Below are 22,710 nucleotides of genomic sequence, written 5' to 3'. Positions count from 1 at the left end.
CAACAGTTGCAATCAAAGCGCAGATAACATGCATATTTGGATTATCGAAAACTTATGAACTGCCATTGTGCACGAGACGGATACTGATTTCACGCATTTATTTCGGACATTTCTTGCGTCTTGAATCAATGAAAACTGTTGACCAATTCACTTCATATGAATCTGTCTTAATTTCGTAACCTATATACTTTCTTAGTTCTTTGGTGGTTTGTGCTAAATGTTGTTTTGGGAATTGGCCGTGATTAGGGTTTTGTTTTAGTTTAAGATAATTGAGGTGAATTAATATGAGGGTGTATTCCACCGGTTAGGTATGACCATTTGGAAGCTATCACACTGTTGTCACTGCTCTCTTGTTCTCCCTGTGTTGTACGTCTTAATTATTTTGTACCTGTTTGAAACGTTCACGTTGGTTGACCTAATGTCGCTTAGATTAAACTATCTATCTGCATTTGGCACGCTCTAGGTTTGGGATCTATGTTAAACAGTTGCATCTGATACATGCCCAGTAGAACCCTTTTGTCTAGAATTATTCAAAGTACCAGACTACAGCATAGACAGTAAACAGAGGTATGACGAGAGTGTAATACTTGCAGGGTAGTCGTATGTAATTGGTGAAATCCGCCATATTATTACTTTACTTCAGTGAAATCTGGAGTTTCATTTTAACTATTCATATAATGCTTAAATAGTAGCAACTTACATGCACTCTAGCAAGTCGGGAGTAATATTAGGTCAGAGGAACAAGATTAATCAAAATGCGGTGTCCCTACATTTGATAACTAATCACAGTCAAGATACGCTTTGGTACAAAGAAATGTTGGCATAAGTGCGTGTAATGAATGGACGAAAAGGGTAGGTAACATTCGCACATAAGAAATGAATAGAATGTGAGTACATAAGGGTTAAGCAGAAGTATGAGGCTATAAAAATGTATCGGGGATATATAGAAATGTTAAATTAGGTTTTATCGAAGGCTTCGAAACTTGGTGATTTGGTGGCACATTTTTAGTGGAGCGATGTTTTTGTGAGGCTCTCAGACTTAAACACGAAAGCCAGATCGGCGCGAAATAATTCTGCAGGAGCCATACTGTGAATGTACACAACATCTAATTATTTCGTGAGAGCGACAAAGTTTTTCTGTTCACGAGATATAGCATGTAATAATTTTGTGAGAGCCACCAAGTGAATCTATTCACGAGATAAAACATGTAATCATTTTGTGACAGGGACATGGTGAATCTTTCACGAGATACAACATCTAACATTTTTGTGAGAGCAACTTAGTGAATCTTTTTAGGAGGTACAACATCTAGTCCGATCTAGTGAGGGCGACTCATCGAATCTGTTCGCGAGATATAACATCTAATAATTTCGTGAAAGCCACGAAGTGAATCTATTCACGAAATACAACATGTAATAATTTTGTAAGAGGGACAAGGCGAATCTGTTCACGAGATATAATGTCTAGTAAATTCGTGAGAGCCACAAAGTGAATTTATTCACGAGATATAACATTTAATAATTTCGTGAAAGCCACAAAGTGAATTTATTCACGAGATATAACATTTAATCATTTTGTGAGAGCCACAAAGCGAATCCATTCACTAAATATAGCAGCTAATCATTCGCAAGAGCCACTCATTTACAATAATGCGAAAAACTATTCATATCTTAAACTGTATTGTGACAATTAGCTCAAACATTGAGGAGAAACACTAAAATGAGGATAAACGTGTCAAATAGGCCTCGACAAATGCTTACAGCAAGGTTTTATAAGTAAAATGTGGCGTGTGCACGAGCGACGTATTAACCCCCATGTTTTAGCAGGGCGCAAGGTGAACGTGCCATATTCTACTGGAATTGCCCGAGTCACGCATTAACCCCGCGTGTTCAAATCGGGTGTCAGGTGAACGTGCCTTTGTCTACTGGAATTGCCTGAGTCACGCAATAACCTAACGGAATAATCTAACGGAATTGTAAAAGTCACCCAGTAATTCCGCGTGTTCTTGTCGGACGTCACGTTAACATGAAATAATCTACCGGAAATGTAAAAGTCACACATAAATTTCGCGTGTTCTTGCCGGATGTCAGGTTAACATGCAATAAACTATTGGAATTGCAAGAGTCACGCATTAACCCCACCTGTTCTTGTCGGATGTCACGTTAACCTGAAAAATCTACTGGAATTATATCAACATACATATATGTCTTATCGAAAATAACATGGTGTATTGTAGGTTTCCACTGCGCGCCATAAAGCACTTTTACAAAGCTATTTAATCAATGATGTTACTGTAACAATCAGAAATGTACCTAGCCGTACTAAACATGTTAAGTCAGCATCGTTAAGTTTTTAAATTTGGAATCAGCAGTTGAATCAGCCACAATGCATTTGAATCGCCCATCGGAAAGCTGTAAGAAGTCTTTAAAAACAGATATATAAAAGTAACTTGAAGGGTATCCGCAACTTTGAATCAGCACACAGTATTACTGTGTATAATGTATACTGGCGTACACTGCGCCAGACGAATGTTGTGACTCCTTCCTAAACGTTCCAGAAACTGCGTGATGCATTCTACATGCACGCTACTTTGTAATCCTTTTAACTAGTCGCCTATATTCAGCCTATGTGTTCATAATCACTCATGCTCACTGCCAAGATTGCCATTCATTAACGACACTTAACACAACGTCTACATACTGATATGATGCACGACCATATTATTTCCAAAACTATTATGAAAATTTATAATACCTTTTCTATTTCATAATGTTAAACTCCATAATGTTTCCGAAAACACAACTTCATTGTCTCAAATGACGCCATAATCATTCATAAATGCCGGATAATGGGCATAGAGGGTAGTCTGTTTCACTATAAGAACGACCTGAAACAAACTCCACGCAATCAAAAAAGGCCTGCACTACTCTCTGCGAACAGGCTGCGTTGGTTTTTATAACAGAATTTCCTGTAAAATCCAACTCAAAAGCCAAAGTGCCGTGAAGTCATATGGGTACAAAATGCATAAATAAGTAATTTATTTAGGTTATATTGCATGAACATTTGAAACAGTTTCAAACAGAGTAGGGCCTAGTGTTAGATACCATTGATCAGATATTAGGTAAGACGTGACGCTCTCTATCCAATTACTGGATTCCGCCCATTATCCAGTATTCTGCTTGCTTTTTAATAGATATGACGTCACCCCGGGCAATAAAGTCTTCGGCTCGAAAGTACGCTTATTGAGTTTAATATTATGAATTATAAAAGGTATTCCAGCTGACATTTCTTTTGAATAATATGGAAGTTAACCGTGTGAATAACATGGGATGTTACGTGTCACTAACGAAAGGCAATTTTCGCCAGCATGAGTTATTTTACAAAGAGCTTAATATATGCGACAAGTTAAAAGAAATAGATCATATTATGACTAGGTGCCGGTATTCCAAATGGGATTAATCTCGCCGTGTGTTAATCTCTTCCAAGTCATATTAGGTAAAGTGTGTGAAACAGGGAGTTACTGCGTGCTGGTGGGTCCAATTAACCGTACAGAATCTGTTTCCTGACGGTATTTTGTTTACACAACGGTGTTTTCCAGTTATAGAAAAAACTGTAACTCTTTACAGATCCGTCACATCGTAATACAGAATGCCATACACCCATCCATCAGACAGCCGATGTGTGGGCACAGTTGAAACATGTCAAAGAAATACTGTGTGATGAGTTGCTTAACGAGGATGAGTGATAAAATTGCCATGGAATTTCATATCCACATGTCTGGCAGGCTGTACCGACCCTCGGCCATTTGAATCGAAGGCAAACTATAGGTATGGATTTAACAATCCGGTTTTGTTCGCGTTGATAGCCTTGCGTGTCACCCTCTAATAACAGTCATTACAGTAGCAGAAAATGATTTAGTCTGCATCAGGAATCAATCACGATTTCCGTCAGCGGTTTGACCCTTGTGGCAAATATTTTTGTCTTTGTCGGGTAGACATGTATACACACGTCTAAAATGTAAGGGACTAATTACCTTAAGTTAAAAGCGATAGCGAACTCCGTGAATCAGAAGTAAAGAAGAACCTGGACACATATACATGTATAAACTTCAAATATACATTCAATAGACAGCAGTAAAATACATAGTTTCAAAAATGTCAGAAAAATCTTAAGATACTCTCAGAAACCTAGAAAGTACAGGCCATCGTCAGGACACAGTTGCTAGAACCAGTTAATTTATATGTAGACAACTCTGTAAAGTCAGAGTCTGAATTGAGTCGATTAAATATTTACGTGAGACACTACTAATTAGCATTACACTCAAAAAAAGTTTTGGAAGAAACGAGTACGGTACATGTCAGAGAATTTTAGCCACATGATGACATCAAATAACCCCTTGTCACGTACACGTCAGTATGATCTTTTGTGTTAGGTACATAACACTGAGACTTTTAAACAGAAGAAGACATCACTTTGACAGATACAGTGAGAAAGTCACTGTTATACGAACAGTAAGTTTATTTAAGATGGAAGTCCAAACGCTAGACTGGTAGAGAATTGACAGATCCACAGCACTCATAATGTTCAAGAACGTAAACCAGCACTCTCTGTTAACAGTGAGAACAAGAGGGAGAAACATTCAGGTGATGGTGAGGTGGCTACCAAGGATTGAACGCTGGGGAACGGGACAAGAGATCGACGAATCCTTCTTTGTATCGACCTTGTATGACGGATGCTCTCTGTTGTTTCGCACGTGTCACGAGTGTAACCATTGAAGTCAATTAACGACAGAGATATTGACAGAAGGAGGGTGAACACATAAGATGCACAGGTCAATTACGTCCAAATAATAAGCTGCTTTTCCTGGGTCAATGGGCTGTTGTTTCCGGGTTCAGGTCAATATTCGCCATTAGTAGGTACAACCATGGCAACACAAAGCCTGGTGGTTTATAATTTATTTGCCACCAGCTAATTTGACCTCTCTTGATAGATTCTGTCATTCTGTCATCGGCGTCTCGTGCCAGATCCCGGACATCTCCGGTGGAAGCTCTGTAAGTAGGAAAATAAATATCGACGTTTCAACTGAATCAAGCATGATTTTATGTACACATGATAGTAAGTTTTATAACATCCTTTAGGTTATTAATCTTGCTCGACATTGTCGATGGAGAAACCAAAAGAGACCATCGCACCCGCCAGGTGATTGAGAAACTTTCAAGTAGATAAGCCAGAGGGGGAACTAGTTTCAAACCTGCCCACACAACATTAACACCACTCAGAATATTCCAGCAGTGTTTTTGTCATTGAAACTATCCTGTTATACCATCCCATGCCAATAACCTAAATGGCTGTAGTTGCCATTCGGTGTGAATCGCACGAAGCAAGAAGCATACATATATCATGAATTACAAAAATGATGTTTATTTTCTTAGGGTAGACCTACGCTGTAACTTATAGATCTAAACAGAGTTGAGTAGAGATTTCCTATCATTTCCACGTTATATGAAGGTGTAATCTTTCGGCACAGAAGAAAACAAGCCTCATTGCAGACCCGATTCAGTGTGAAAACCAATAGCCAATTTACTCTTCTAAAAGATGGATGTATTAATTTACCTGAGCGTTTGACCAAAGGTTAAACTTTTTCGGTTTACATTGACAAAGGGATATAAAACCAAGATTTCACTGCACTAACACACCAATACATAACGTCTTGTTTGATTCAGCTGCATATTGACGATTTTGAAAGACAAAAGTCTACAGAACTTTCTCTGATGATATATTACATTTACAGAAATGACAATGTTACGGAACAAGACGTTAATAAGCATTTCAAATAAGTTTTCGCTTTCGTGTGTATACTCAAAGAAACTGCTAGAAAGCTAGTAAAGAAAATATTAAATGGAAGCATGTGAAGGTCCGTCATCAAAGAGTTGTGTCTTAACAAAATGTTTTATGTAAATGCAAGCGTTAAAACTAAATATCTCATATCTACTTATTAATTCGTTCAAGCGGTCATAATTTAAGAAGAGTCCACGTTGACTAGATAGCGAGTGTCATATAGAACAACATTTTTAAGGAACTAAAATAGTAAAGAGAATAGCGAATTTTCTATTGAAACAGTCATTCTGGAAATATACATTTTCGGTATCCCTGGGGATGTACGATTAAAAGGCATATTAAAAATGACGCGGACATGTGGATCTTGTAAATATTTCCACTATGATTGAATTCATGCTTCTGTGGTTTTCTAAACCAACTTTGCTGAGCGTGACTGGGTCTCAAATGTAACCAGTTGGTCGTTACAGAAGAAGAAATGGTCATATTTACCCTGGTCGTCTGAAGAGGTGGAGACGGTCGAGCAGGTTCCGGAAACACAGAAGTACATTCCTAGACATTTGCACTGTGAGTCGTCCTTGCACGCCCTGGTTTCTATACCATCACAATCGCCCTGCCAAACGATAACAAAGTAATACTTTGACGTTGGTCCTTCCAAGGTTGTAGCCACCTTACAACTATTTAGCGCCATGATCATCGGAAACACCTTCGGTATATTATGCAAGTACCATACAAGTCAACATCTCATGATGGCCAAGACAACTGTATGAAACTAAACAATGACCCGTATGCAGAGTATGCAGTGTGATATTGTGTATATACTCCATATAGTTCAGTCTTATGATTCGAGTGCTTGTTTCAGAAAAGCAAAAATACTGCATATCAGCTAAACATAGAGTGTACAAGGCTTTGAAGGTATACTAAATATAAAAGGTTACAACACAGAGAGCAAAACGAGAGCAGCCACGGCGGTGTGATTATTTATTTATTTATTTGATTAATGTTTTACACCGATCCAAGAATATTTCACTTATACGACGACGGCGGCCAGCGTTATGGTGGGGGGAAACCGGGTAGATCCTGGTGAAACCAACGACCATCCGCGGGTTGATAACAGACCTTCCCACGTACAGCATGAGCTGGACTTCAACTCACAGCGACCGCATTGGTGAGAGACTCCTGGGTCATTACGCTGCGCTAGCGCGCTAACCAACTGAGCCACGGAGGCCCCGACATTGTGTAGTTGGCAAATAGTCACACCTAACCATGGGAATATGGTCTCTTCCCAGTTTACCTCAGCAAGTGATTTATTCCAACTGTTGGTGTAAAAGCTTAAACAGTAGCAAATTACTGGCCCTCTTGCAACATGGCTTAAGCTGAATTAGGTTTTAAAAAATGGCCAGACACAACCCCGACAACATATACATTGACTTTAACAAAGAATAGGTCTTGTCTAGTGGACTGTTCAACTGTTCATGGGCTGCACTTTTGGAATCTGCAAGGAAAGTAACTATAAGTTAACATTTTGTGAATATCTCCATTCAAGGAAAATCAGTTCGTCATTGTTGCGAAGTTTTGTTGCTAAACCTTAATGTTTTAGTTGAGTTAAGCAGTGCACTTGCAGTGAACATATTTCTCTGACTGTTACACAGCCTTGTTTCTTAAGCTTGATACCTGCGGTTGCAAGTTGTATCCTGCGGTTGCGACCATTCTTATACAAAGCGTCATTTGCATGGGGTTAGACACACAATGAACGGATATGCCATGCCAGTTTAAGGCAAACACAGTTATCAGTTTTGTTTACGTTGCTTGTGCAAATACTTCGTATGAGATTCAAGATATGGTGTTGAATGAATATGAATTATTAGCAATATTAGTATCATTACCACCTTGCAATACAGACAAACAAGGTTAATAAGAGACGACACAACAAAAATCAATCGACAATTAAGGAGAAATATGATTTGTTTTGCTAAGGAATTCTAATATTCGGTGACTACATTCAATCCCTGTGTACAACGGAAATTTGCAGCCTAGGGATAATTAATCCTTGTCATGTGAAATAGGTATCACTGGCGTTATCAGGCTGAGTATGATTTACAAGTGGGAAACTTCAATGACGCCGATTACACGACATGAAGGTTTGATATCAAACGTCATTGTCCTGCGGTGAACACACCGCGTGGACAATTAGGCAGTTCGTAACAGAGCAGCCATGGTCTTAGATATAATTTCTATGAGAGTGCCGGAGGCTCCAGTCAGGAGCCTTTTCAATCCAAGAGCTGACACGGATAGCCTTTTGGGGATGTCTGGGTGGGAGTTGGTTGGTCTATTACAGAAACACACTCCCAGCACGATATATGGACAGTCACCTGAACATGCCGTAGAAGAAAATTACACTGACTTGAAACAACTGCATACATTTGCGGCTTGCAATCCTAAGACTTCTTAAAATTGCTCAACTCTTCCACATCCCCCACACAAGAAAACAAACGAGTAACAGTGCTTTCTTATGTTTTCAGGGCATATATAATTGCAAGTCTCCGCGCAGAGAAGACTGTTATTTTACGTTTTCATGATCGGCCTTCTGGATGTACGTGTAGCCATCTGAGGTAGAACGAATGCCCAAAGCGGAAAGTGTTGGAGTATCCGATTTGGCTCCTATTCCCACTTCTTCTTTCTTAATTATTGCCTATACGGGCGGTTAATGACCATCCATTTTGATGGGACGTTAGCCTCTTTATATCACCACAGGCATCATTTTTTTTTGGTGGGGAGGTGCAGGGGAGGGATTACATTTCCTTGTAATAGGCTCTTGAAGGAAATAGCTCGCGTATGCAAGAACATTCAGATATATGCTGAGAGAAGTTTAGGATAGAAACAGATTGCCAAATCATAAAAGGGCGTGGTGTATGCACTGTGTACAGACACCTATTGTGAAGGCCTTCATCTCCACATATCGTTGCCCTCTAGAGACCAGTCCAACAGAGTCGCGCCTGGAGAAGAGGTTAAACTTGGATGGGGCGATCATGTGATATGTAATATGCGATAAGGCACAACCACAGGAATACAATGGAAGGAAATGGAATTGAATCTTATCTCTTACCAGACGTCAACCATAACGGCCGTTCTGATTCAATCAACAGAACCACCAATAAACTATGGTATAAAGTCAGAAAACACCCTGAACTACATGCCGGTCTAATATCAAAACCGATTGCTTTTTAAAGTTTCGCACAAAAAAATCCAGAAATTGCAAGCCAAAGGTTAATTAAACATGGCTTCATTGTCTCCGGTTCATTATAACATGGCTCGATTGTTGGAGTAGAAAACTAGTGTCTTCTGAGATAAATCTAGACAAGTCACGCACATGGAAGGGCTACAGCAGACAGTACTGCGTGATTACTCGTGTGTATGGTTTGCAAGACTCAACATTCGATCTCCTCAGAAGTTAAGCCATTTGATGGTAAGAGACTATTAGAGGGACATGTTATTGGATAAACTGCGTGAATCCAGTCCAAGTGCTAAGGTGTCTGACAGCAAGTGACCACTGTTTCCCCACTCGGCCATTGAGCTGCTAATAGTGCTGTAATGTAATCTGCTATCGGAAAGATTGATTGTATCAAGGTGCTTCCTCGGAATAAATTTTCACTAAATGTATCGACTCGACATTTTCTAAAAATGAGCGCTAACCTAATTCCGTTGTGTCTTGCCATGTTTGGGACGCTCAGTGACATTTGAGATTGAAGTAGTGTCTTTGAAGAGTAATGAAATGCGATAAACACTGTTCACAGACCTGTCAAAGCCGTGCAAATGACGACTGCTTCGGGTGGATTCGGTCTGGTACTGACACGGTTGTAATACCACTGTGTCGTGGAACACTTTAACGCCTTGATATTCGCACACAGCTAACCGACCACTTCACCCAGTTTCAAAATGTGCATCTAGAACATAATTTATGCCGAAAGACGCGAAAATATGTTCATTCACTACATCGTGCAGAAAAGAACTACTGACAGCTGCTCTGGTTTTATTCTCCATGCATGCTGAATTCTTTTATAGCGTAAGTCTGCATAAACCAGGATTCTGCTGGTGAATATAGCATTTGAAGCCTGTTTCCTTTGCATTCTTTTCATGTTTCTCTTATGATATCGTTAAATAGGATGACAGCACAGCGTTTTGAATTATTCTAAATAGCTTGTATCAACATCATGGCCTTTATCATATTATTCTGCTGAAGACGTGGTGAAAGGGGTTGTCTAATAAAGTATGATATTTTTCAGCAATTACATGAACAGTTAGAATAAAACCTATGCAAACTGACAAGAGGAGGGATTCCACCGGTTACGTGTGACCATTTGCCAACTACCACACTGTCGTCGCTGTGCTGGTTTCACACTCCATGCAATAGTCAGTCTCTCCACCGAGCACTTTGAACATGTACAGGTGACACACAACCAGTGGAAGTTTTGGTTTTTCAAAGTATTCTTTGCTTGAATAAAACATCCACCTATCTTAAGCGTTTTCATGGTGTGTCCATTTTCGTTAATTTTATTAGCTTTCAGACATTGTAACTATGTGCCTGTGAATACAGAGGTTGTCACTGTGTGTGTATGTACACAGAGGTCGTTATTGTCAGTCTGTAAACATAGAGGTTGTCATTGTGTGTCTGTGTACATAGAGGTCGTCAATGTGCGCCTGTGTACACAGAGGTTGTCTGTATGTGTCTGTAGTCATAGGTCTTCACTGTGTGCCTGAGTGCACAGAAGTCGTCACTGTGTGTGTATGTACTCAGAGGTTGTCACTGTGTGTCAGTGTACACAGAGGTCTTCATTCTGTCACCGTGTACTCGTAGGTCATCACTGCGTGTCTGTGCAGTGAGAGGTCGTCACTGTGTGTCTGAGCAATCAAAGCTGGTGACTGTGTTTCTGTGTACACAGAGATTGTTACTGTGTCTCTGTGTACACAGAGGTTGTCACCGCGTGTCTGGGTACACTGAGCTTGTCACTGTATGTCTTTGTACACGGAGATCGTCACTGTCTTTACACAGAGGTCGTTCCTGTATGTCTGTCTGTACACAGAGGTCGTTCCTGTGTGTCTGTCTGTACACAGAGGTCGTCACTGTGTGTCTGTCTGTACACAGAGGTCGTCACTGTGTGTCTGTCTGTACACAGAGGTCGTCACCGTTTGTATGTGTAATCAGATGGACACAATGTCACAGAGGCTATCTCTGAGTACACAGATACCCAGTGACTGCGTCCTCAAGTTGCCACCAATACTGCCATGTGTCTGTACTCAGATGTCGTCCTAATGACTTTACGAATGTTCTCTGACGTAATAGATACGTTGTTATATGACCAATAAGGCTATACCAAAATAGTGCCATCATCAGAATACGGACATGTCACTCTACTCAAACGGGGTCAAAATATCGATACGTCCTTTTTCTAATACGCGAGTGAGACGAATGAGGTTTGGTATACCGCTACTGAAGCCTCCTGAAAGGCTGCCTATATAGCTCTGGCAGGAAGGATAATATTTGGTATGTACAATTAGCTGAGGAAAACAATATATATATATATATACCTCATTCGTCTCACTCGCGTATTAGAAAAAGGACGTATCGATATATATATATATATATATATATATATATATATATATATATATATATATATATATATATATATATATATATATATATATATATATATATATATATTGTTTTCCTCAGCTAAATTGTCTCAGTGAGAATCCTTTAGAGAGAAATCTGTTGGTAATCAATCTTGCAAATAGCCCATAGTGGCCTTGTATTTGAATTTCTGTATTCATTTCAGTTCTGTGTGTTTTTAACTTGTCGATATGACTAATCAGAGACCAAGTTTCTTTTCAGTATATATATATATATATATATATATATATATATATATATATATATATATATATATATATATATATATATTGTTTTCCTCAGCTAAATTGTCTCAGTGAGAATCCTTTAGAGAGAAATCTGTTGGTAATCAATATATATATATATATAATCAACATATATATATATATATATATATATATATATATATATATATATATATATATATATATCGGGCAACCTTGTGAAAGTTGTAATCGTGTGGCTTGAGCTGTAGATAGAGTAGGGTATGGTACCAGTTGATTAAGTCGCTAGCGGAAACGTAAATCGGAGAACTGTTTCTACTTCAGCTTTCCAGACACCGAATAGCCGTGCTGTATAATCAAACATGTTTGGCGTGTTGTAGGAGGGGACCTAAACCGATTGCATTGACATCTCATATAGGGCAATATCTAACCGAAGGCACCGGAAGCTCTGGCATTAGGTTTACGGTTCAGAATTGTGCCACCAGCCGTGAGCAAATAATAATGTAAAGCTTCCCCATTGTGAGTTCTACGTCTAGTTTGTCAATTTGACGTGGATACTAATTGAAATGTTAACTATGTCAGGCTCAATAAGATATTCAGTACTTTACTGCTTTTGGAATTGTTTTAATGGTATAGGGTTGAAAGAGCATGCGTTGTTTTTTGTGACTTTTTATCTCCTCGCAGTCTTAAATTAAGGTAAGTCATCCAGATTATAAAGAAATTGCAGATCCTGTATGCATGTTGGAGGTGTATAAACTTACAATCTACCATCGATAGCTATGGATGCGCATGCCCAAGTTATATATACCAAGATGTCAGAAGTTGACATAGCGGGCCAACTGACCAGATTGTGTGATATATAATCCGACAGAAGTCTTTCAGTCTTGAACGTATTACTACGACTCAATCAGTATAGTTTAAAAGGTTCCTTGGCACGTCACAGTACTTGAACGATAATATTGTGTTTGTATTTAAGTCTAAGCCTACCAAAACACATAATGATGAAAGCTTTAATCAAATACCCTATTATCATACATTATTGCGGTTGTGATATTAAAGTTGGATCATCCTGCTTTGTGCAAAGTCCATAACGTACTTTCCCCTTGGTTTTGCACCATATCGTGATTGTAAGCAATTGCATTAAGTCGCCTTGCTGGCGACCGTGCGCCAACTCCAGTCTGTCTTTTTTTCTTCAAAAATCTTTCATCGCGTTTAGATATTTGCAACAGAGGGTTTTTCGCCCTCTGGACATAAATTGATTGCTGGTAGGAATGTCGTGATTGCTTCAAGGCGTTTTCTAAAAGGATTCACAGAGCTCTCAGAAAATGGATTTCCCGAGGTGAAATCAAACCTATTAAAACACACAGAAGGCAACGACGCTCTCCTTTCAACATCTTATTCCTCCCACCTGTACAGCAACGTAACCAAAACTGTACAGTGAGCCACACACGAACCTATATTATCAATAATTGTGCAGAAAGCCACATGCGAATCCATATTATCTACAGCTGTGTAGAGAGCAACGCACGAACCCGTATTCTCCACAACCGTGCAGAGAGTCACATACGAACCCATATTATCTATAACTGTGCAGAAAGCCAAAAAAAAAACTCATATTATTCATAACCGTGCAGAGAGCCACATACGAACCCATATTATCTATATCTGTGGAGTGAGCCACATACAAAAACATATTATCCATAACTGTGCAGTGAGCCACATATGAACCCATATTATTCATAACTGCGCAGAGAGCCACATACAAACCCATATTATCCATAACTGTGCAGAGAGCCACATATGAACCCATATTATCCATAGCTGTGCAGAGAGCCACATACAAACCCATATTATCCATAACTGTGCGGAGAGCCACATACAAACACATATTATCCATAACTGTGCAGACAGCTATATATGAACCCATATTATCTATAACTGTGCAGAGAGCCACATACGAAGCCATATTATCCATAACTGAGGAAAACAACACATATGATCCCCCATTATCTATAACTGTGCAGTGAGCCACATACGAACTCACATTATCCATAACTGTGCGGAGAGCCACATGTGAACCCATATTATCTATACCTCAACAGTGAGCCACATGCGAACCCATATTATTTAAACTGTGCAGACAGCCACATATGAACCCATATTATCCATAGCTGTGCAGAGAGCCACATACAAACCCATAATACCTATAACCGTACAGAGAGCCACATGCGAACCCATATTATCTATAACTGTGCAGAGAGCCACAAGCAAACCCATATTATCCATAACTGTGCAGAGAGCCACAAGCAAACCCATATTATCCATAACTGTGCAGAAACCACATACTAACCCATATTATCCATAACTGTGCAGAGAGCCACACAAGAACCCATATTATCTATAACTGTACAGTGAGCCACGTACAAACCCGTATTATAACTGTGCAGTGAGCCACTTAGGAACCCAGATTATCTATACCTGAGCAGTGAGCCACACACGAACCCATATTACCCGTAACTGTGCAGTGAGCCACACACGAACCCAAGTTATCTATAACTGTGCAGAAAGCCACATACGAACCCATATGATCCATTAGTGTGTAGAAAGCCACATACGAACCGAAGTTATCTATAACTGTGCGGTGAGTCACATACAAACACATATTATATATAACTGTGCAGTGAGTCACATACGAACCCATATTACCTATAACTGTGCAGTGACCCACACACGAACCCATATTATCCATAACTGTGCAGAGAGTCACATACGAAACCATATTATCCGTAACTGTTGAATAATGTCTGCATTCGAAAGTTGACTGTAATTACTTGATTACTGTCAAGGAATCATACCATACCATCATGTCTTTTAAATACTAACTTTAGGATAAAATTTAATCCTATTTTGTTTATTATGTATGTTTACTGCAGAATTATCTCTGTGGATCAGTGAGATGGATTTTTGTGTTAACTGCTTCATTTCCTGGCCTTAGTAAGTGGCCCCAGGTGTTTTTTTTTTACATGTTATATATTGTCTGGCAGATGATAACTTCCCCCCTGTCTTTATGGCATTAGATCTGTACTTACCTCATTTACGAAAGACCCTTCATCAAAGGGTCCAAATGATCCAAATGATCCAAATCCAGATTCGTCAAAATCCATGTATGTAGAGTAATAATCATCTCCACCAGGTACTAGAGGCTCAAATGATCCAAAGTCATGACCAAACGTGTCTCCAGTAGAACGCTCCATCGGCTGCAACGTTTCCTCAAAAGTTGGCTTGAACGAATCGTCGTTCTGGCCAACTATTCCGTACGAAAATCCTGGTGAAGTTTTCACACCAGAGCTAAAGTGTTCTTCAAATGTTTCCCCGCTTGCTGGAAATCCCTGACCATCAAATATTCCGCTATTTCTATCTGAAATAGGCCCCACAGGTTCTTTCCCTTCGGTCTGCTGAATGGGCAGGGAAAAAAAATTCTCTGACATCTTTCTTTCCTTTTCTCCATTTGCAGGTTCCTTCGCTGACGTTTCTCCCGATTGATACAACACATGGTCGTCGGTGGATTTGTAAGGGTCAAACTCTTTAGCGATTTCAAATTTTACGGCTTTCTCTAGGTTGGTACGCCAATCCGGGCTCTGTGAATGAGACTGTGTCGTTTCCACTGGAAGGCCTGACCATTCTTCCCCAGAAGTAAGATCTTCATCCACTCTTTCCTGCTCTGGGTGATGTTTGTGGTCAGTGAGTCTCGGTAAGGGTTCAGAAAACAGCGACGATTTTGGAAAGTCCCCTTTTATTGGATGAATAGTTTTAAGGAAACCAGATTTGGACTCTCCCCGTCGCTCATCCCATTTAAGGTTCGAAACTTTAGCGAGCCGGTCACCAGCATACAGAGTTTGAATTGGCAAAGAATCAACAGTGTTTCCGTCGCGGTTATTCCTTAATCTCTGAAGCCATGGTGGTTTTGCATAATGAGAGGCACTTTCCAGCGTTTTTGAAAGGTCATACGTGGACGCAAGCTTGTCGATAGAGTTTGGCCAAGAAAGGAATGGATTCTGTTTTGGAACCTTATGGAAATCGTGCTTGTTAAGTTTAGAAAAGAGCTGACTCCATTTAGATCTTCGGGCTCTGAAAGTACTCCAGCGCCGTCTTTGCTTAACACTAGCTACATTTATATCTTTTGCAGCAGACCCGAGACGCCAGAATGCAGGCCAACGGAGGAACCAGGGTTCAATCCGATGTTGATGCCATGCGTGAAATGGTGACCAGGGTCGTATGCTACCAACAGAGTTTTTATGTAACTTTTTTAAGGCATGATGTCGTCGTAGGCTCCCGTCTACAGCGACCGCTAGAAGTAAACACAGTAAAAGTCGTATCGGCATGGTAGATAGCTGCAGACGTTTTCTCGCCTTCCGTTCTTCGTAGCTTTCACTCCCACGGGGGCCGTACCGGGCGCAACCCGACTATTTTACTCTGCAAAAAATAATAAATTCAGATGTTATATATTTATCATGATATGTCCCATCGAAGGCGTTTTTTTTTCAGTCATAAGTGCCCTTTCAGCTTTACACTGTCTCTACACTAACATAGCAATTTTTTCAATCATTAGGACAACATGTGATCTGATAGTCTTCCCAATGAATTATGTCCAGCGGAAATCGTCGCATTAAATTATAAAGTACATAAAGGCGGTTGCAGAAATACTAGGCATAATTTAGTCCAGCAAGAAAGATGTAGAAATGAACAAATTAGCTTTTCTGAATTAAAAATGTAATCTTGAATATTTTAGAGTATAGTCTTTTTCATTTACAGATGAATGATGGATAAGCAAATATTTCCGATTTCAGTTTTCTTAAGCTAATTTCGAGTTCGAGAGCGTCATCTAGACAATTTCGATTTTCACAACGGTGCCTTCATAACAGTGCCACTCTGTAGTTGCCAGATATCCCTCAAAGCTGCTGGCGTTTATATCTTAATAGTAATCCTCTTTCAAGGCTTTTGCGAACGTTTTTCGTTGTGTCCGCACGAGGTCGGATAATAATAATTGGAATGTAGCATTCTTCACAAGTCTATGTAATACACAATATATCACGTTTCTACTGGGTAGATAATCCTAGAACATAAATGGCTTTCTGGAACCCAGACCTGATCAGCCAATAACGAAGTGGATAATCTTCATGCTACAATAATAACTTATAAGTTACAAAGACCATAAGCTTTGTACAAACACCATAAGAGTTCTAAATAGCGCAATAATTTTTTCTGATGTGTTCGATGCCAGGTTCCATTTGTATGTGTACCAGTCTTCCGGAAATCCGTCAACTATACTACCAGGCAAAAGAAAGGTTTCACCCACTTCTTGAGCCCATAAAAGAAAAACAAAGGCAGATATAAGAATTAAGAGGATTGGTTTATAAACAGGAATCATTGTGAAATATTCTCTGAAAAATGCTTTAAAATATTGGCATTCAATTGGCCACAAAACACAATAAAAGAGACAAGGGGTCAGAAGAAAAAATTACACAAATGTAAAGTTAACTGGCAAGTGCATGTAAAGTCACAGTATCCACAGAAATGAAGGACTACAGTCATCAGTAGCGAGTGTGGCCACCCTGGGCATCAATGCAAGCAAGCACACGCTTCAGCATTGACGTCGTCAGTCGCCGGATGACGTCAACAGGGATAAGGTTCCATAGGTTTAACAGAGCTTGCTCAAGTTCCTGTTGGTTAGTTGGAGGAGGCACCAGCTGTCTCAAACGGCGGTCAAGGTGATCCCAGAGATGCTCAATGGGGTTCATGTCTGGTGAGTTGGCTGGCCAGGGCAACACGATGACGTTTGCGGTCTCGAGGTAGTCTGTAACAATGCGGGCAGTGTGAGGTCTTGCGTTGTCGTGTTGCAAGATCGATCCTCTTGGCTGTCGTTGGAGGAATGGAACGACGACAGGTCTCAGTACCTCATCAACGTATCGCTGGCCAGTCAGATTACCTCACACAATAACCAGCTGCGTCTTCATTTGGTCATAAATCCCTCCCCAAACCATGACGCCTCCGCCACCAAACGGATAAACCTCTCTTACGCAGTTTGGCGCGAGACGCTCGCCTCTTCGTCGGAAAACTCGAACTCTGCCATCGTTCCTAAATAGACAGAACCTGCTCTCGTCTGTAAACAGCACTCTTGCCCAGTCACGTCGCTGCCACCGACGTACAATACGTGCCCATCGCAATCTGCGTTGACGGTGTAAAAGGGTCAAGGCCATCCCACGGAAGGGGCGGTAAGGTCGTAAACCAGCTGAACGAAGACGGCGCAGTGTTGTTCTGGGGCTGATGACATGGCCTAGTGCCGTCGACGCTGTTGACGTAGCCGTGACGAATCGGTTTCGAAGGTGGATCTGCCGGATGTAGCGATCTTCAGCCGCAGTTGTTACCCTCGGTCTTCCCGATCTTGGTCTGTCTTGGGTCTGGCCTGTCTGCTGATAGCGTATCAACAACCTCCTGATGGTGGTTTGGCTGCAGTTGAACGTTCTTGCAATGTGACGTTGCGAGACTCCCATGGTGGACATACCGATGGCCTGGTCTCGTTGCGCTTGCGTAAGTCTTGGCATACTGTTTGTGTTTTTTCGGTCACTGAATGTCTGCTCTTTCGAGCAAGAGTATTTATGCAACATTACCGGACGTGCATCACGAGCCATGCCTCAAAAGGACGTTTTGCATGTGGTGGCAATTTCACAATTCCAATTGCTGCGTTCGTGACGATGCGTTCTGGTAGAGGAAACGATGCAGTCATACACTAAGTGGTGCTTAGAATCAAACCCGGAACCGCGCTTTTACTTTTTTTATGACAAAAAATACGGTGAAACCTTTCTTTTGCCTGGTAGTTTATAAAGATGAGAGTGGCAACACACCTGTGACACATTGATGCAAATCCTTATTTCACCACTATTCCATTTAATTTGATATGTGATATTTATTTTCAGGGAAGGAGGTCTTTTTGGGTTGGGCGGGTGAGTCAAATATTCTTTTTCTTTTTAGTTCCTAAAGCATGATAATGATATCGTAGAAAGGGGCAAGTCAAGTCGACGAATAACATATGTAATATATTCCAGACATATAAGGAGATAATCTCTTCTTCTTGACATAAAAAATACACAATTGAAGTGACAAAATGTTAGCTTGCACCTATAAGGAAGTAATATAGGAAAGGTAAGTAAACTTCATGTTGATACAACAGTCCCTTCCAACAACGATTTTTATATTTCCAAACTCTGACCATGTCATGAATAATAGAATTTTATGGAAGTATGTTTAAGACTTAATCATAGTTAAACTGTGAAATATTTTTCGTTGATTAGTAAGGGCAGAATGTACTGTCATTTCATTGAGAAAAAGTTTTCAATGGCAAGCCTGGTAAACGTAGTATATAATGAATGGATTAGATAATACGCCTTTTCGTTCATTTTTACACTTGGCTACTACTTTTACCGCCTATTTGTACCGTAGTATAATTACAATACTCTCCGTTTGGCCATACCCCTTGGGGAAATGTGGAGGGTATCGAAACGTCTGCTTAGAAACAGCTTGCCGTTTCAAAAAGCAGGAAAAAGCGATTTCAAGTGCGTGTTTGCGAAATAAATAGCTCTTGTTAATAGCAGACTACGCGTTTTAGTCTAGGAAGTTTGTCATAATGTTATATTATACACTATCATCTTACGTATAATTTTAAATGATGCCCAAAGGCATAAGATTCAAAATGTCTCTATGTTTTATCGATTTATATGCAGTTTTCCAGACAAGTGGCACCTAGAGAACTCTTATTATAACTTCGGTTTGGAAGAGGCATGTCTAGTTAAAATCTGTTTGACTAATGCAAATTTTCCTTATCTTGCATTTGAAAGCATCAATAAAGATGAAAGAGGCGAAATGGTATGGCAACAAAACTTTGCGTGGGGCCGTATAATTTACTCAGATTTCTTTGAATGACAGACTCTCTATCGATAACTTGTTTAATCGGCATATGTCTTAATAGTCATTTGTGACAACTGTAAGTGAATCGTGCGTCTACGATTCGAGAGTTAAGGTAATCCAAAAGATCTATCAGACAATTAGGTTGTGTCCCATAGTACCCACACACCATCTAAATGGCCGGAGAACACGTACAGAAACGTCTCAGACTTTAATGCAATGTGTGCTGCACGACTGAGGAGTATTGATCGCTATCCACCAGCTTTCCCCTATGTAAACCTGATTTAACAACAGCATCCTGAAGTGAGTTAATAAAGACAAACATGTGAAGCTCTTGTGCTGGAAGAAAAGTGTTGCTGTTCCAAATGATGCAATGAGTGAAATGTAGAGATAAACTCCATTATGGTGAACGAGGAGTTGACGTGATTAGTCGGTGCCCGGATTTTACCATGATGGCCTCCGGGGATTCGGAAAGAAGACGTCGACAAGGTCAATTAAGAGTTTGTTGCCTACGGTAAGAAACAATGCGGCTTAGCAAGTTAAAGCCATGCCATCCTTTATTGGGGTCATCGAAAACGGAACATAGACCTCAAATGGCAAGAAAACCAGCCTTATGGACAATGGCGCATGTTTAACCATTTTCCGGCTGCAAGATTGGTTGCAGTACCATATATTTATACTCTGATCCATTATTCTTAAAACAGCTTTTAAACATGCCGTGTCTCCAGGAAAAGGACCAGACCACGGAAACAAATGCGCATTACCTTCACTGGGAAAAAGCAAGGCCACTGGTAAAACTAGTATTTGGATCGAAAATGTTATAAATGTCACCAATATATACAACCGTAAAATACGAGATTCTTTCCAGAAAGAAATTATCATGAAAAATGCTCACAGAAGAAAAATAAACTTTTTCAAAGCTATGCTGTACTAACATAGATATATTTACTAAAATGATAAAACGCATATACCCTAAAGAAATCAGAATGAAGAGCAAATATTTAATGTATGAAAATATTTGCTTTATACATGTTGAAACGTGATTACCCCCAAACAATCATATCTCAGCCGAACGGATATCGATTTGGACTCCAGAAACAAACAAAAATAAGAAAGGAAAACATGAATAGCCTTGTATCCAATAAAATCTTTTTTTAAAATATTGCTGTCTTATTTTGGAATTACATAATGTTAACAGTTACATGTAACACTCGCGGAGAAAGTCAAACGATACATTTCTGTTGAGTTAAGCTTTACGACTCTCAAAGGCGTAATTTTACATTCTGTAGACGGAGTGGTTAAATATGGCTAGGTTAATTTACAGAGCGGCGGTCTCAGTAGGACAGGAACAATAAGTAATCTTCTTAAATTACAACCTAATTAACACATGCGCCAATTAGGACACACAATGCTAAAAGAAAAAAAAAGAATTTACTACAGGACAGTACAGCCTTCGCTTTCTGTATGTTGATGGCTGTATTTTGAGATGGTACATGGTAGACGCTATGTGCCCGTGAATGGGGTTTATAAAACGAGGGGAATAATCTACAAGATCATATCTATCTGTTCGCGGTGATTTAATTTTGACCTTGCAGGCGTCTGTAGCAATTTGTATCTGGCTTATTTCTATCGCAGTGGGCTTATATTGTGGCGTGTAGAGTAACCAGGAAATTACAGTCGAGATAGAAACACAATTAACACATGAAGCGCCCCCACTCATAGATCTAGTTTGCGGATATTGAAGTAAAGCAAATGTAGGATAGTGCTATAATTACTCTCCACCAAGGTGTTTAAACCATCGGTAATGATGGTCAAAAAAAGGAATGACCAAGATGATGAAAAAAGAGAGCTGATCCAAATCAGGGCCTGATAAACTGTCACCTCAAAGTAGGCCGTGCTTAGTTACATCAAACTGAGGTAGAACTCTGTTAGGATCAACACTTTGATGGGAGTTAGAGTAAGGTCGGTAATCACAACTTGTCGCGTCCAAGTGAATAATCAACAATCCCACTGAATAGGACTCACTAGGAATCGATGGACTGGACACAGCCAACGTTATCAACCGTTAGATGTTATTCCGGTTACAATGGACATCAGAGCAAAGAAATCTTCGCGGCCTCCAAGAGGTTAAGTATGCCCAGATCATGAACAGATGTTCATTAACAGAAATTGCTTACTTATCGCCGTCTCACAGGTCTAATGAACCAACGGCTCTGAATAGTATCCTGTTTCACCCTTCTAATAGCGTTAATAGTTACCTAGGTGAATGCAAATTGGTGTTAATAAAATGAAAACATTTTTAAAATGACACATAAAACACGCCGAGGAGCGGAGAACAGTTGCCAGGACAGTATTTACCGTGTTTTCAACAGGGTATTAAGTAATTACTCAAGAGCAGGGGTTATCGCCTACTCTCACAATGCAATCTCTTATTTGCTTCTTACCAGTATACTTTCGTGTTTGAATAACATACCCTCAGGTTATGCACGTTGCAAAACGAAGACATGCCAATTTAATTGGATCAAAGACTTTGTCGCTCTTTGATCAATACAATATTTGGAACATGTTAAATGATTGTTATAAATGCTGCACTGAGACATACACAGTCAAGACCATATACATGACAATATAAAAGCGGAGATCAGCTCAATAAATGATCGGCAACATCAGGAGATGAGATAGAATATCTTACTGATAATTTAATTTGCCAACCATGAAATCATTGACGTTTCATTTACATTTTCTGATCAAATATCATTAAACTTACCTGCAGTTTGCATGTGACTGTTGGGTAAAATCCTGATATTTGACTATTAACTCCTCTCCGTTGCGTGTTGAAACCTACAAACTACCGCCGATACACTAATTCGACAATCATTTTATATATGAAGTGCCAAGCTGTATGCAGTGGCCACACACACAAAAAACTTTGCACACCAGCCCGGTTGACGTGAAGGTTATCGTTGGTGGTAGCGAGAGGACTTTGACGGTAATTTCAAATTATAGCGAGGGACGAGAAT

General features: G+C 39.9%; 1 protein-coding gene across 1 annotated transcript; it reads right to left on the bottom strand.

Moving 5' to 3' along the window:
- Positions 1-3,966: 3,966 nt before the first annotated feature.
- On the bottom strand, positions 3,967-16,194 carry LOC135471642 (uncharacterized). The gene is made up of 3 exons (XM_064750952.1): positions 14,821-16,194; positions 6,329-6,449; positions 3,967-5,050 (listed from the first exon to the last, which is right to left on the bottom strand). The coding sequence occupies exons 1-3, from the start codon at positions 16,111-16,113 to the stop codon at positions 4,998-5,000; spliced, it is 1,467 nt and encodes a 488-aa protein (XP_064607022.1). The 5' UTR covers positions 16,114-16,194; the 3' UTR covers positions 3,967-4,997.
- Between the last annotated feature and the right edge of the window lie 6,516 nt (positions 16,195-22,710).

Source organism: Liolophura sinensis, chromosome 7, assembly GCF_032854445.1.
Source record: "Liolophura sinensis isolate JHLJ2023 chromosome 7, CUHK_Ljap_v2, whole genome shotgun sequence".
Lineage (NCBI taxonomy): Eukaryota > Metazoa > Mollusca > Polyplacophora > Chitonida > Chitonidae > Liolophura > Liolophura sinensis.
The sequence above is the reverse complement of the archived record's forward strand: the minus strand, read 5'-3'. Positions and strand labels throughout refer to the sequence as shown.